General features: G+C 34.7%; 1 protein-coding gene across 1 annotated transcript in view; it reads right to left on the minus strand.

Moving 5' to 3' along the window:
• Positions 1-233: 233 nt before the first annotated feature.
• Positions 234-18,127, minus strand: part of LOC149782387 (uncharacterized) — a 184,813-nt gene continuing 166,919 nt past the window's right edge. Inside the window, exons 12-13 of the mRNA XM_089935125.1 lie at positions 15,974-15,994; positions 234-9,181 (exon numbers count right to left, since the gene is read on the minus strand). Coding sequence (XP_089791251.1) covers positions 9,117-9,181; positions 15,974-15,994 — 86 coding nt within the window. The 3' untranslated portion in view covers positions 234-9,116. The remainder of the gene's footprint in view (positions 9,182-15,973; positions 15,995-18,127) is intronic.

Below are 18,127 nucleotides of genomic sequence, written 5' to 3' on the forward strand. Positions count from 1 at the left end.
AAGACAAACAAATGTCTTTCCGTGACTGTGTGAAGAATAAGACGAACAAGTGTCTTTCCATGACTGTGTGAAGAATAAAGCGAACATGTGTCTTTCCATGATTGTGTAAATAATAAGACAAACAATTATCTTTCTGTGACTGTATGAAGAATAAGATGAAAAGGTGTATTTCTGTGACTGTGTGAAGAATAAGACGAACAAAGGTGTCTTGAAGAATAAGACGAACAAGTGTATCTTGGTATGACTGTATGAAGAATAAGACGAACAAGTAAGTGTCCTTGGTGAAAGTGTGAAGAATAAGACGATTCCGTATTTTCAGAGAGATTTTTGTTACTAATAAAGATAACTGCAAACATATAAGTCAGGGCAAACATATAAATCCAAATGACTACAGATAGCACCTTGAGACAATATATATTTATGTTTGACAAGCCAAGCGATTTATATAATATTCAATTTACTACACACAATAACGCATAAAAATAACTAATTAGGCTGTATGTTCGCATCTTGGGGATTTATACATTGCATTTTGATCACATTACATTAGGTAGAAGATAAACTGTAATTGTAATTAATTCTAATTGCTGAGTACATATATCATTGCAATTATTAGGTACAAGTTTGGAAACTAGTGCAAACTGAAATGTATGTGCTAACGGCAATCGATTCAACATTTATACCTATTTTTAATTATCATAATGCAACCAAGATCTTCCTAACATTCGTAATGAGTTACAATGAACAATTTCTACTAACCACTTGGGAATTTGTATTACCAAAAACTATAGAGAAAGGACCCATATGGGAACATAAAATTGTCAGTTGCCCCGATGGCCAAATCATTTTTTCCAGGTACACAGAGTGTAAATTTTGTTCTTGTTAAATTCTCTTTTGCGTGAAAACTACGTGTCGAAGCTATGTTTTACGTGGGAAGACCACAAATAGGCTCATTAAAAATGTTCAGAGTTAGATTTGTGTTTGCAAAAAATGCAAACCTCAAATTTAGAAGAAAAAATGTTAAGTCCAAAAGTTAAATAACTAATCTACATGGGTAAATATTGCTTTAGTGACATGATACTTGATTAGACAATCTAACCATAAGTAAACTGAGGCGTATTATATTACATTTTATGATCTGCGACACTAAATTTTCAAACGGTGTTTACAAGGTTCATAAAAATAATAAAATTGTCTCAAGTCCAAAAATATTTTAAAATATACTTGTAAAAACTGCTAAAATCTTTTGCAATACAAGTTCTTCAAAATAAAAATAAATACATACTCCTACAAGACGAGTCCTTCCGAATAAACGTAAATACGTACTCCTTCCTACAAGACAAGCGCTTCCAAATAAACGTAAATAGTGCTCCCTTAAGACAAGCACACACACCAAAAAGCAAATAAAAAAGATAAACAGTAACGATGAACACTGAGGCGTATTATATTACATTTTATGATCTGCGATACTAATTTTTCAAACGGTGTTTACAAGGGTGAAACAAATGTCTCAAATCCAAATTTTGTTTAAGATATACATGTAAATATTGCTACAACCTCTTGAAAGACAAGTTCTTCCCAAAAAAAAAAAATAAACACATACTCTTACAAGACAAGTCCTTCCGAATACATGCAAATACCTGCTCCTACAAGACAAGCCCTTCCAAATAAAAAAGATAAACAGTAACGTTGTTAACATTCTTTAAAAAGTATATAAAACGTAAAACTAAGTTAAAAATCTACTTAAAATTAGGCATTTAAAAATCTTCATGTAAACCATATTTTCATAATGCTTTCCTTTCGTGATACATATAAAATATTATGGTTTGATAAAAAGGAAGAAAGGTTTCCGGATGAAAGCAGTAACACTCGGCAGGAACGAGTTCCACTAGCAGTGGCCTTGGGAAGGTATGGACTTTGGTCGAGTTTCACCCTAGAAGAGGTATGCATGACTTAAATTCTTATGTCGTATATGAGAGGTTCACCACTGAAAGAGTATACACTAGTCAAGTACGTGCGTTGTATATGCAAATTCCACCCTTAAACTGGTATGCACGATTCAAGTACATGTGTTGTATATGCGAACTCCACCCTTCAAAAGGTATGCACTAGTCAAGTACGTGTGTTGTTTATGCGAATTACACCCTTCAAAAGGCATACACGAGTCAAGAACGTTTGTCGTAAATGCAAGCTATACAATTCTTACTCAGCTAAACAATTTTTTTCTGTATCAAAGATGCCACTCTCTAATGAAAGCACCCTTGTGAATACGTAATGGGAGAAAAATGCTATAATAATACGAAAGTCTAATATGGTCACCTATAAATGCATATAAACATACCTAACAAATTTCATGTTTACATTTACCGGTTTTTGTGCAATGTTACTAAAGACCTCCTGGAAACGGACGGACATACGAATCTACTTAGTGTCAGATGGATAGTAACGGTCACGTTTCCAACCACACCTGATCTCCAAAACAAAATATTTTTCTTATAACAGATATGTCCTTGATATTAATTCGTCGCACTGACCAACTTCTGTAACAATCAGGCTAAATGGACCTATACATGATCATAGTTCATTTGAATCATGGCATATATACATTATAATCTGAAAACGAGAAATGGGTACCACTATCGGTCTAACGTAACATATACGATGACTAGGGAAAGTGTACCATCATGTACGTGATATTCTACATTTATCTTTGCTTTTTACTGGCACACACATTGAACCCCATCAGCGGCATGTAATGTGTGCCTCTTTAAACTTACTGTACGGCTGGTATTTTGATTGTATGGGGTTACGCACGTGCGCCCGATTGTGTGCCTAGCTGGAAAAGAAACGATTCGGTGTCCACATTCATTTGATTCAACTCCCCCCTCTGACTTAATCGCCAAGATGGTTTCCTCAAGCATGCATCTATTGTACAAGATTACAGAACATAATTTCAAACTACACGAGTTGGGCATTGGTCCTCACAACCTGTGTGGTGTATTATGACTTTTTTTGAGAGATGCTCGTTCAGCCTGCAGTGTATTATTCTAACACAATTTTCATATTTAACACATACAGTTTGTCAAATTGAGGTCCAATTCTGATCAAAATGTTGGCCTAGTTTTTGCGTTGAAAGGGTCATCTTGATGTTGCGAACTATGCAGAACATGTAAAGCAGCCAAGCGCCCCACCCACCCCGTGCATTGGTATAAAAGAGGCGATACTCTACGTTTCGAGATACAGCTAGTTCAATTTGCATGCTAATGCTATGCTGTCCATTTCATAAACTTGTGAAATACTGAGTTATCTGTGTCAAGTATCTCAGCTTTCAGCTGTCATGCTTATCATTGGTCTAAGTTCTAGCGTAATATTTAGCAGTGATCTAGGATCTAGCGTAATGCTTAACAGTGATTATGACTAGCGTTATGCTTAGCAATGATCTGGGATATAGCGTAATGCTTAGCAGTGATCTAGGATCTAGGCTGGGTGATGATAGTGTTAAGTGTTGGGAAACGTTTCACAGCGATTTCGGATATAGACTTGGTGCTGATGGTGTTAGTGATTGGATGAAATTAACAGTGATCTGGTATCTAGACTGGGTGATGATGGTTTTAGTAATTGGATGAGATTAACAGTGATCTAGGATCTAGACAGTGATGATGATGTTAATAATTGGGTGAGACAAACAATGATCTGGGATCTACACTCAATCAAGTAACAATTTCAATACATACTGATTTGAAAAAAAATGTAAAGTGCTATATTAAAGGCAAGATTGTACAAAATAAAAAGAAAGTTCTGTATTTGTATTCAAGAAATTCATTGAGTAAAGTATAATAAATAAAATAAAATCTTGCTGCAGAAGATAGAACAAAATTACATAAACATTTCTACGTCATGCGATGTATCTACTGACAGCTCTACGTATAATCTAAGACCAAAACGATGGTAATTTGACTTGACGATAGTCACTATAACCTATATTTGGTAGAGATTAGTAATAGCCATAAACAGTGTACAAATAAAGCTTACTGGATGTAAAGTCAATCGAATCAGAGAGATCTGGGTCAATACAAAATCCCAACATAAAGAATAAATTGTAACAAAGATAGGCCCCTGTAACCCTTTTTGAAATGGCAGCGAATTACATTCTTGAAAGCGAAACATTATACAAAAACTTTAAGAAAAATAACCCTACCAAATAAACGTAAATGTGTGGTCATTGAAGAAAATATTAAGGTCAACAAGTGAAGATCTTCAAATGATAAAGCTTCCAAATAAAAGCAAATATCTTCTTTTACAAGATAAAGAAAAAACAAATAGTTTCGTCTTTTGAAAATCCATATACTTAACGTGTTCTACTGTTAGTGGACAATAGCACTCGAGGTCAAGGTTCATTTTTCGAAAGGTACGCATGGGTTAGATGTGTGTATTCTATATGTATTATATTTGTTCTATATATATATATGAATTATAACTTCTCCAATCTTTCTAAGCTTGCTTAATGAGTTTGTATTGCACCTATTTTGCTAAGTATAACGAGCGTATTAATTAAGATAATATTACTTTTCGTGTCTATATGGAATATTCCATTTAGAAACGGGTGCCATTTTTGCTGTTAAAAGTAATGCTGATGTAAGAGGGCATCCAGCCCTACATAATACTTTTTCCACTTGTATAAGCATATCACGTTTTACTAATACTTGAGGTACCAATGAATTTTGAAATGTAACACTTTGTAAGGGTTTTAGTGTGGAAAATGAACCTAGTCACGCATTTATATGTATTTTGTCAAGAATTCGATATAGATCAATAACTTGGGCTATTTTCTGAGAAATATGAAAATTCCACTATGTTGTAAGTTGAAAAAAAATACAGTGGATAAAAGGTAGTCCATAGTCAGGCGTGATACATGCAAGCAGTTAAGTTCACGACGAATGCTGAATGTTGTAATTGTAAATAGTAAACACAAGCACACAGGTATGCATTAAAGAAACCAGATGACAACGCCAGACATATTAAACATTCAAACACACAATATATTAATATAGCTGTTGTTGTTGTAGAGTTTAACGCTATTTTTCAGCACATGATAGGTATACATGTCGGCCAGTATTAATTGTGGAGGAAGAACCCGGGAAAACCCCGGAAAGAACCACCGACCCTCGAGAAGCTACTGGTAAGCTTTCTCACATACCCACATTGGCTGAATCCGAGACTCGAACCTATTAATATAGTGAAATAGAGACGGCATCAGACATCGCTACGTAAATGTATCTGTATTTTCTAAGTTAAAATCCACAATTTCTTACACTTCTTTGAGTCTCTCTTTGTAAATTTTACTACATTAAATCTATCCCCCCCACGAAATCAAACAAAAGGATGAATTCTTGGATTCATCGAGATATTTTGATAACTTGTTTGGTTATTTTGCCACTGACGTCAAACTTGATTGTCAACTTCCTGACTAGTTTACATCTCTATATATACACCTGACTTTATTTACCAATTGTAATTCGGTGGCCCCCAGTGGTCGAGTGGTCTAAAGCGCTCTCCGTTACGGATCACTGCCATCTCACCTCTGCCTGCATGGGTTCGAGTCTCGGATTCGGCCAATGTGGGTGTGTGAGAAAGTAGCTTCTCGTGGGTCGGTGGTTCTGTGTAGCTACAAAAATAACGTCACACTTCGGTGATTGTGAGACCGCAGGTAACTTGCATACTCCATCTTAGTGTAAGCACTGTTTTTTCCGTCATTCACTGCGCCCATTAATCTTGTTCACCGGATCGTATTATTCTCATCATCCAATGTACTATATGACTAACTAATTGGGAGTTAAGTTATTAGCTACTTGCAATCGGCCTGTTCCAAGAAAAGTAGAGAAATAATCATTGGATGTACGTCGCCAAGCAGCAACTATATTGTGAACTTGTTTCGTTTACACTGAAAAATAATGGCGGCGGATGCAGACGATCAGAACAATCTCACCCTTTGTTGTCGTAGCATATGTGATGCACTCCGACATAAATGAACCACAAAGCACATCAAACTGATGTGTGTTCTTACAACTTCTTCCTGACGGAAACGTCCGAGCGATGTTTCAGTCATAGTGATCTGAATACATTTGACAAAGAACTCTAGCAATAAGCATAATACAAATATTCAACATCTCTAACATTAACAACAGTGAAAATTTGAGAAAAGTCTGTGAAATAGTCTTAGGTAACGAGCACTTAATTTTTTCTGTTTTATTTTGGTGGGGTCGGGTAATAACTTCGTAAACATTAATTTTTGTTATAACATTTATGACACAGGTCATTAAAAATCTAATTTAAAAATGTTTAACTACTCTTTGCAAGCTCAAAAGAAGATTTTCATCTCTTGTGTGTTTTATATTACATATATTAATAGCATACTGAAATGAAAAGGGATAAAACTTATTAACGTTATAAAGATTATATTTCTGCTTATATTAGTTAGAAGTGTATCATTCCTGAAATGTATAGTGAAATACAAAAACTCCAACAAAATATCAAATTAATCTTGATAATACATGATAATAAATATATTAATATATTCCGAAATCATCAGAACCCATGAATATTTATGACCATAACAGAAGTTATCTTTTCTGAAAAGCTTCTGATTTTAAACTTCTCAAAAAGTTCTTAATGGATATTGATGGAATTTTCGTTAATATTTATATTTAAATATCTTCAGTGTCAGTTTAAGTATAGAAATATATCAATAGTAAATATATACATTTTGTATGGCATTGTGTGGTCTGCGCAAAGTTTATTCTGGCCACTATCAATAACATATTACAGAAAACACACATGAAAATCATACTACAGAAAACACACATCAATAACATATTCGAGAAAACAAGCATCCATCATCTACTTATTTTCTTTATCTAATCAGACCACAATAAAAAATGCATTAGAAAATTCACGTTTCAGTACAGATTTTGAATACTCATTTCAACAGTATTTTAAAGTTCTTAAAGCTTCAAGGCAACTAACCGCATGTAGGTGTTATGACGCAGTATCGATTATTCTTACTGAGGTGGTCGTGTGTGCTGCTTCCTTCATTACTTAAGCAAAATGCTTATCAGTCCAGTTGACAAAACTCTTACTGTTAATAAGTGAGTCATTCAAAATATAAAGATCAGTTGATACATTTGATACGACTCTATACACTTGGTCAACTAAAGCATCAAATAGGATTACACATAATCAGTTTCTATGTTTACATATGTAGACACAATTTACATAGATACTGAGACACACACACATATACATATCAACACTTGCACCCATTTGAATATGGAGTAAACTTGGCATATTTGTACACCTTTCTTTGATGTTTACTACAAAAATGATGAATACAGAGTTTACCTGACATGTGCCATCTGATTTCTCTATGTACATGTGTGTACTCATCTTAAGGAACATATGACATAAATTTTGTACATAAATTACACACAGTAGTACTTCACTGAGAATGCTGCATACATGTACATATACACATGCATTCAAATACTTGACTGATTCTTTCCCTTTTCACTTTAGGTACATTTTTATTTGTGTTTGTTTTGTGCAGTTTTACTCCACACAATAAGTTATACATGCCATCCAGTATACCAGGTGGAGGAAGACCCCATGAAGACCCACTGACCTACGGGGAGCTTCTTGCATATTTTTTCACATACCGACATTGGCTGAGCTGACACTCAAGCCCATGCCTACTGAGGTGAGATGTGAGTCATCTGTAAAAGCGATCCCCTTTGACCACTTGGTCACATGGGACACTTGTCATTTGCTTACACACCTGCCTAGTTACATGTAATTGCTTACTGAGTTGCTACAACAATGAGTAATACAGAGTTTACCTGACTTGTGCCATCTGATGTCTCTGTGTACATGTGCGTATTCATCTTAAGAAACACATGCTTGAAATTCTGTACAAAAATACACACTGTAGTTTACTTTCCTGCCCATTTAAGTTTACTTTCACATAATTTCTAAGCCTTTCTTTATCTCCAGACTACTGCTTTAAAATTGATTCTCGTAGATTTTGTCAGTTTCTTCCTCACTTATATACGTGACCACACATACACACACCCACACACACACACACAGAAGGTTATTATCATATTTAATTTACAATTCTGAAATTTGATTAGTCAGTGATTTGATGTCAGCTAATCAGACATCAGAAGGTAAAGTTAAGTTTTATTTGAAGCATGAAAATCTTATAATATTGTGGCCTTTTATTTTCATATTGGCCTCGAATGAATATAATGAGTGGAAGAAAATGAATGGCATAATTTTAACTAAATCAAGTTCTAAAGATTAATTTCTAATGTTTGTGTCAATGTATGGGCTAAATGAAGTACTACATCACTAAACCTCTTCAAATGTGTGAATAAAATTAATACTCGCTGAGCCATGAAGTTTAAACATATTTCTAAACACGGTGAAAATTAAATTTGTTCTTTTTGTTATACAATTGACTGAATTTGCATTTGTGTGGGTGTGTGTGTGTCTGTCTGTGTGTGTGTGTGGGGGGGGGGGGTACCAACGTTGTGGTTACATATTATTAAAAATCCTTCAATCGAAAGTATTTGTGTGGAAACAAAATGATCCCATGCCCATACAATATAGCAAGGACAAAAATGGCATTTTGTTCTAAAACAATGAAAACTGATATGAGAATCATTCCCTGTAGCCATATTGTAGCTAAGTAACAGAGACGATTCACAGTAGCCATATTGTAGCTTATTTACAGAGACAAGTCCATTTAGCCATATTGTAGCTTAGTTACAGAGACAGGTCCCTGTAGCCATATTGTAGGTTAGTTAGAGACAAGTCCTAGTAGCCATACTCTAGCTTAGTTACAGAGACAAGTCATAGTAGCCATACTGTACCTTAGTTGCAGGGTCAAGTCCCTGTAGCCACAGTGTAGCTTAGTTACAGAGACAAGTCCCGGTAGCTACATTGTATCTTAGTTACAGGGACAAAAATTGTATTCAGATGTATTTTGTGTAATGTTAAAACTCTTGGAGAATTTGTGAAAATCTGTTGATGTTTCACAAAGCGCTATTTCAGCAATATTATTTCCATTCAACTCCTTCACTCATCATCTGCATTTCAGATCCATCAGACAGGTTCTTCTTTTCTGCAAAGAAAAATTAACATGTCAAGTAAAATAGAAACATGTGCATGGAAAACGATGCCCCAGCACTGTGTCTGGAACTGAACAACACATATATTCACCTATGTGCGATGAATTGATGGACATATACCTAAACAACGTACACACACCATTGTGCCTGAACCTAAATGTACACCTACAATACATATGATTGATGGGCAGACAGACATGCGGACAAAGATAACACTATTTGCCTCTACCACTGCCATAGTGGAATATAACTATCAAGCTTTAAACTGATAGTGTCGATGCCTGTGTCCATTTATGTGACTTTGCCTAGATGTACACTACAAAGTATCATTTGCTGTGCTTTTTATCTGCCTTAAATATATTACTTCTTCACAGGCAGTACACTAAGCCATTTCTAGGACAGCTGCAACACATGTTCAGGGTAAGTTTCCACTTCCTTATTTTCAACACATCTTGAACAGGACTGCATCTAAATTATCTGGCAAATTGCAAAGCAACCAGCATGTAATAATCGTATTGAAAAAGTATGTACGTATGTATTAATCTTATTGACAAACACTCTGTATGTATTGATCGTATTGACAAAGACTGTCTGTATGTATTAATCGTATTGCAAAGACTGTCTGTAGGTATTAATCTTATTAACAAAGGCTGTCTCTATGTATTATGAATATTATTGACAAAGACTGTATGTATGTATTAATCTTATTGACAAAGACTGTATCTATGTATTAGGCTTATTGACAGAGACTGTCTGTCTGTACTAAGCTTATTGACAAAGACTGTATGTATTAAACTTATTATAAACCCCAACCACATATATTTACGTAATATATACATAACATTTTCATTTCTAGTTTATCAAGAAAAATACGGTTGTACAGATTTTCTTTCATAGCTGAAAGTAAATTAACTCTCAAAATCGCAATGATATAATTTCTTTTCTTGTTTACTTCTACTCAAAGTTGCTATGTATTTCAATAAGTTATGTCTTTTTTGAGAAAAATATTCTCAAATGGTCTCCCACTTTATAAAATATTATGGAACTATCCATTACACAGGCATCAGTTGACAGCCCTAACATTGGCTTCAGATAATTAGACAAGAAACAGCTACATCTGACTGACGATGTAAGGAAAGTCTTATTATTAAGAAGGATATGAAGTGTGGCGAAAAGACTCGAGTGTTTTTTTCTTCTACTTTTCTTGACATCAACTATGCAGATCAAACTCATATGCATATTTCACGAATTGTGCTGCTGATTCCAAGTTAACAGGTACTTCAACTAACCGAGTTCATATTATTTTGGAAACTTGAAACTAAAACATTATCCTTATGTTCAAAAAACATAAAACCAAAAAATGAATAAACACAAAAAATTATGAGCAACCTGATTCATTTACAAGTATGCCTGAGAGTATTAAACAACCATATAAAGACCGGTGGTCGTTGCACATTTTTTTACCGATTTCAGAATTGATGATTCCATATTATTGTCATTTGTGTTTAAACTAACTGCATTCATAATGTCATGGATTAACAAACGAAAAGAGTAAAAAATAACCACAAACAATGGAAGATGACAGAACATATAGGACTATATTCCTTCATATGTTTGATACTGTCAAATAAACCTACAAATATCTGTATCTCTATACCTAATGATGTCAGTTTTCTGCAAGCATTTTGAACACCTAAGATAAAGTCAAGTTTGTTTTCAGTAATGATAGGGTCAATTAGAAGTGAACAAAATATTATTTTGTTGAATTTGATGTCTAAAACTATAGCTGGATAACTGGAAGACAGACGTACAGATATTAATACAGTTGTCACTTTTTATAATGCTATTGTTGTTGTGATCTTTTTGTTGTTTATTACCATTTTCATCGCAGTAGAGGCAATACATGGCAATCAGTATAACTGGAGAAGGAAAAACAGGGAAAATCCCAGCAGGAAACACTGACCATAAAGGAAACGACTGGCAAATTGCTCACATACCTACACTGGCCAATCCTGCGACTCAAACCAGTGACCACAAAAGGCAAACACTGTAGATCACCTGGCCACCTGGGGCTGAGGGTGGACCATAATAATGCTGCTCAAGGAGCCATAAATGGGTTGTGTGATATAGGTAGTACCTCAATACAACACTATTCAAGTAAGCCATAGAAGATTACCGTACATAGTCATTTTATGTTGAGGTACGTTATACAATGACCCCTCATTATAATATCACTCAGGGGAGTAATAAACCTGCAACAAGTTATTGGCAATATCACCTTATTGTGAGTACATTATAATGTGATCCTTCCTTAAATTACTGCTCAGGGCAGAACAGAAAGCTTGTGTTGATATGAGGTTGCCCTAAAGTGGGTACATTGTATTGAGAAGAAAAAGTATAATGGGGTTGATGACCATATAGTGTTATGTCAGGGACTGTGTTATACTGAAGTGCATTATTTTGAGGGACCACTGTATACAATTCTGTTGATAAAACATCTAAACAATCTCTGACCATTTTAAAATAACACTGACCATTTTGTTATGTTCATAATATACAAGTATATTTTTCAATACAATGTTCTTCTTAAGAATTATTTGGTCCATTTCTTTCTGTTATTAAATGCAGTGATTCAAAATTATGCTGGAGTGCAATACTGACTGCACATTCTTTGATCATTGAGAGAGTTACATATTAATTGAAATAATTTAATCTCTATATGACTTACCTCTAACGTGCAATCCAATTATCTAATACTTATGATTCACATCTTCAATGAGAACAAATGAATACCTGAACACTAGATTATACATATGAATATTAAAGTCATAACTAAACAAACATTTAAAGAATATAAATCTTTTGTGTATACATTTCTGAAAACAGGGACATCAAATGGTATACAAACCTTTTTATCTTAGTTATGTTTACAATTAAGTAGGTTGTATCTTCCTGTTTTGATGGAGGGGATACTACTTTTAATGATGTAAATTACCCTTGACCATGTAATTAAAATGAATTCCCCAATTGGGTAACTTTCATAAAGATCTAAAGTCAGTGTGGGGGTGGGAAGAGATAATATGTCAATTACAACAGGTAAGTATTATATAAGTATTAGCAATATTTTATCTCCCACCACCTCTAACCCTACATTTTTATAACATTAATACATTTTCTGTTGCTAATAACTAGCTGCATTTGCTAGTTTGGTGGATGCTGAAGAACTGCAAATACAGGTGCATGAAAAACAAATAGTGGTCCTTCCTGCAGAAATATCCACTAATGTGGGATGGTATCTTCTAGGGTCACTTTTTACCCCATGATAATGGTCCCTAAAGGAGATGTGGTTTCACTTTGGTGCATCAAGAAATGAAGATAGAAGGTGAAGAAGTTAATGTGAAATCACTACAATGTAACTATTATTGCATCCACAAATGAAGAATGAGCTACACAGGCCCAAGAGGTAGTGATGGTTTGCATCTTGTGGGCCTAAATCTACATAAATGAAGTTAGGAAGGGATGGTTAAGACAATCCACCTTGAAATAGTGAAATCTGAAATATCAACTGAGCCATTTAGGAAAGAAAAGATGTTTCCTACCCTTACTTCTCCCATAATTAAAGGCTACTAAATAGAAATGTAATGTCTTAATTGGGAAAAAAGTCAGTCTGGATCACCTCATACTTGACAAACCATTTTATGTCATAATTATTCAAAGGTTCTAAACCTGTATTATGAGGTACCTCATCTCAGTGGCAAAGTTATTTCATGCTATGGAATCCAGGCATAAGGCCACATTTGAAATGTGTTTTAATATTAATAACATGGTGCAATTTATGGCAACTGGTTGCTTTTCTTTCTCTATGCATGAGGTGATGACATGCTGCTATCAGCACCTCTTGTTTAAAATAAACTGTCTTCTTTATCTCACATTTGATTCCCATGCACATTATCAACATCTTGATTTCTGATAACGCGAAAGCCAGTTGTCTTGCCACTGATTGTTCTTGTTGTTGCTATTATGTGCGTTTAACACCATTTTCATTACAAGATAGGCTATACATGATATGCAGTATAAATGGTGGAGGAAGAACCAGGGATAACCTTGACAAGAACCTCCACTCTGGTGGCCTATTGGTCATAGCTTCTGCCTCGGATGTGGGAGATCGCTGTTTCTAACCCCAGCTGAGTCATATCAGAGAGTTATAAAAACGGTACTAAAAGCTGCCAAATTAAACGGTTAGTGTTAGGATTGGTCAGCCTCGTGTCAGGATAATGTGACTGGGTGGGACATAATGCTACATGTCTGCAGCATGATGACCCAGTGCCAGACATTATCATCAACTTCAACACTGTATACATCGTTGTGATATGATTGAAAAATTATGAATGCTGCAATAAAAATCCAAATCATACTCGCACTTGACACGAACCGCTGACGCCAAGAACGCTAATGGCACGCTTTCTCGTGTACTCACATTGTCAGAACTCACTGGTTTGACTGATTCAAGTCCAAATCCATGTATTTTAAATTTATTGTTTCCTTGCTATAATTTGTTTTACCCACTTGAATTTTACAATACAACCGTATTACTTGATAACGTAGGAAAAACTGTAGAAATATAATGCTAACCTATATGGGTAGACCGGTATGGGGATCTCTAGTTAGCAACATAAGCTGGCTTTTTTTAAGAAGCCTGGCTGACAAAGGAGAGACAATGACCTGTAATTGCCATTTAATGGTTGAACTACTTTTTATATAGATAAAGCATGAAACTCAGGCAATACAACATCTTGAAGATAGAAAGAAGCTCAAATAATATTTGTTTCGGTCATTTGATTTGAAGAACATATGACACACAGTAGATTTCACCAATACATCTGAGAGCAAGACAACAGTCTCTGCAGTTCAAAATACCATAGTCGAAACCCGATAGCTGATACTGCTGAAACTTAAGACTACTGGATAGGACTGCCCAATAATATGTGATAGAAGACACTGAGCATTTTATTTCTTTGAACATAAGAGAAGATAATCAAATCACTTACTATACACAAACAGTGACAACTAGGATTACACATTTTCCTACTGCACCAATCACAAAAGATTCTCCACTTGAAATCATAGACAATGGACAGGGATAATCGCCTGATCTGAATGATGCATTTGGCAACTTTGCTTGAAAACGTATTCCATCAGAAAGACCCGATGAGGTGAATCTAGCATGAAGATGAAGATTATGTGGGCTGTTGTGCAGAAGAAAGCTCGTCTGCTGCAACAGAAGATCCTTCCTTTGGGTGATTGTTCTGGGTTGGTATATCAGGTAGCCAAGAGGATCACTAAGCCACGATCACTATGGCGGCCACAAAAGGGCTTCAAATATGAGCTGAGCAGTGGTGGTTATGATTTTCTGAAGCACTTGCTATATCATAATGATGGTGGGTAGGTGTAAGCTAACACAAAATTCCAATTCTGATTGGGGCTGCATGGGTTTAAAGTACTTTGCTGATGGCCTCTGGTTGTCTTCAGGATGCGTCTGCTTCTTGGCCAATTTAATATGCCAGGAGCAGATGTGAGGAACTGATGTTGCTGAGTCCTCTGAGGAAAGACTCAGTCTCCAAGAGAGCAGCTCTCAAAAGGTTCTTGCTGAGCTCCAGTAAGGTCATGCAAGTGTCCAAAGCTACATCCCTGTGGAGGAGGAGAAAGCTCTGTTGAGCAAGCCAGGAACATGGATAACAGATACATATACATTTTGGTTAATAGCTCCAACAAGTGATGAGGTGCAGAAAGCAACAGAGAAACCTCATTTAGCAGACTACAAAGTCTATTTCTCTTGCGCTTAAATGTTTGTCTGCTTTGGGTGAGGTCCCAGACCACATCTGACCAGAAATAACAGTAAGGACAAATGTCTGTCTTTTTATAATTGGTACATGCCGGGCAGATGGGACGAGTGTTCAATATACTGTTATATGCTTTCCTCCCACTCTTCTAAGATATTGCTAAAGAGAGAGAAAATGTCTGAAAACAAATTAATACATTCGAATAAGAAAGTTAAATATGTGAAAATCTGCAAGTACTTTACCTGCCAATGTGTCTCTTTTAAAATTAAAGCACAGCAACAGCAATACTTGATGCTTTAATCCCCATGATACTAACATTATTTAAATTTGATTAAGGGAAACAAAGAAAACATCAAGTAATTCGACAGGCATTCGCAGCCTATTAGAACTATTCTGCCACTTCAATCTAATTGTAGAGTGTTCTTCAACAAATAATATTTGTCCATTTATGCACTGAAAAATGTAAATCTGTGGACTGAACAGGAAATTTCAGAGAAGCATTTATAATTTTTATACATAATTATAGGTTTTTAGAACATGCTGTACTGTTAGGTATATTTTATTTAATTTATATTTGATTTAATTTATTTGGTTGTTTTTTAGTTTTAAATTATTTTTTATTCAATTACATGCGATTGTAATGTAACTTCATTTGAAATACTTTCTGTATATCAATCTAGGCTGAAATTTGATTGAGATTGTGTATGCTTAAACAGAAGTGTATCATTGCTAATTACTACTTTTGTTCACACATTTAACAAAATTCTGTTTTGGTGTAATGAAAATAAAGAGATAAGAAAAGAAAAACAGAAGGCAAAATAAATAGCAAGGGTACTAAAATATTGATAACAATAGCACAAAAGAAGTTATTGGTACAGTCATTGCAATATGTATACAAATGAGAAAAGCTGATTGTATTCTACGTAGGACAGAAATATCACTCACCCAGATTGTGTTCATCTTTACCTGAAGGATGCAAAACAAATACAAGATTAAAAAAGGTTTCCACAGAATGGGAAGTCTTGCCTTTTGCTGCATTATGTTTTAGAGTAATAGACTGGTAAAACAACTTCAACAATGAGTTGACATCGAAACCACTATGACACACAAGATCATACACAATTTTCTCAGAAAAAGGCAAGACAATAAAATAGTAAATAGTGCATGCAGAAAAATACTGGTTAATCAAATGGTACACTTCTTGATTTCTATAAAATAATAAAACATATTGATTAGTTTAATGAACTGGCATCAAACATAAGTTTGTCCAACTGATAGTTGTATCTTTGCCAATATGCCATCACCAAGTTACCATGTAATAAAAATCAGTATACAATACCTTCGAATAATGGTAACAAAATATAGTCATTACAACAAAAGTCTTGAAAATTATACCAAGAAAGTAAAAAATTTCCAAGATTTCATGTATAATAATATTTCACTTACAATACATTGTATGACCAGCAATTTTATTATTAGCAGTTATATACATCTTGTCTATCTTTAACTGAAGTCTTCTAATTTTGTCAGAGTAAATGCTTAACACAAACACAACCACAAGCTTAAACTTTAAAAAAAGTTGTATCTAAATATATGTTTGTATTTTGAAAAGCAAAATACTTATACTTTCCATTTAGATAATGGCAAGTGTTCTTGAGCAGAAAAACACCAACCCAAACTGCTATGTATTGAAACCATAGGCATTTCTGAGAAATCAAACAAACCTCATTTGGTAACAATATTTTCTCACCACAAATTAATTAACCTTAAACATTGAATACGAAAATCGTTATCTGAAGACAACTCAGACTGTTAAATAATGTTGTTAGGTACACATATGGCAAACTTTGTAAATATGATAATAATTTTTAAAATGAAGTACTGTTCATATTTATTTAACTGGTATTATTTAAAAGTGACAATAAAGATTATAAAACAATGTGGACATCTTTACGGAAGCAAAAGTGAGCATCTGATCAAAATATGTCAAGAAATTAAAAGCATTTAAAGATGTCAAGGGGAGATATATCAACAAAAGTTTATTACCTTTGACGACATCGCAGATGAGGATTCCCGATTTAAAATAATTTAAATTGTGTTTAACAATACTTATGGCCCATTTTTGTTCCGTCTATTTCAATAAAAATACATTAGTATCAGCATTTATCATCAGATCAATGCATTAGAGAATGAGAAATAATATTATGTGCATTATTGACAAACTTTGAAACATTTAAAACATTTAATTTCAACAGTTTTGCAGAAATGAGCTAGTCAAATGTCTTATGTCAACATATTCTTAATACCACATTTCAAAAGCATGTATTGAAGACATGCTGGCGTACATAATCTTAATATATTGTCACTAGACCTAAAATCCAATTTCCGTAAGTGGAAGCTAAAGCACGTGTCTTCATTGTCATGGGTCTTGTCTGCATGTTTCAGCTATGCCAAAATTACCCCATACTCATGAAATGGTCATTAAAAAGAGCCACACCGATCTCACTGGTCCTGAGCTCTCAATGTTTAGGTCATTGGTTGTTCTAAAAATGATTTTTTCAAGGGGTTATAGAGGAGGAAATACTGAAAAAACAAGCATTGATCCCATTGCATCCCAAAAAGATTCACAACACTAGTGTTCATAGTTGTGATATGGCCTCGTATGAGTTATTGGATCGCCACATCATATAGAGACTGAAAACTAGCCAATGCCTGTTATTTTTGTGTATGCATCTCTCACAGATGCCACAGACAATCTTGTGGTAAAACCTTTCAGTCACGTTTCCAATAGCCTAGCCAGTATAGGTGGTGCCCAACTCATGGCAAAGCTGGACAATCTCTAGATGGCCATTTTTATCCGCAAAGGCCATATTCATGTTTATCTCTGTGGTGTCCAGTAGCAGTACAGTTAGATGATATTACAGTGACCAACCTTCGCTGCAGAACCCACAGTGCAGTTATTTTCAGAGGTAATCAAATTGTAGCACTGCTGAACAATCTTCTTGTGAACATCTGTAATGCCTCTGTAGTGGTGGTTAGGACACCTTGGACATAGTAGTTGTAGTTTTTAGCATCCCTGTATATGACATCATCAGAGCA

This window comes from Sinohyriopsis cumingii, chromosome 15 (assembly GCF_028554795.1).
Source record: "Sinohyriopsis cumingii isolate HCF-2022 chromosome 15, ASM2855479v2, whole genome shotgun sequence".
In the NCBI taxonomy this organism is placed as follows: Eukaryota; Metazoa; Mollusca; class Bivalvia; order Unionida; family Unionidae; genus Sinohyriopsis; species Sinohyriopsis cumingii.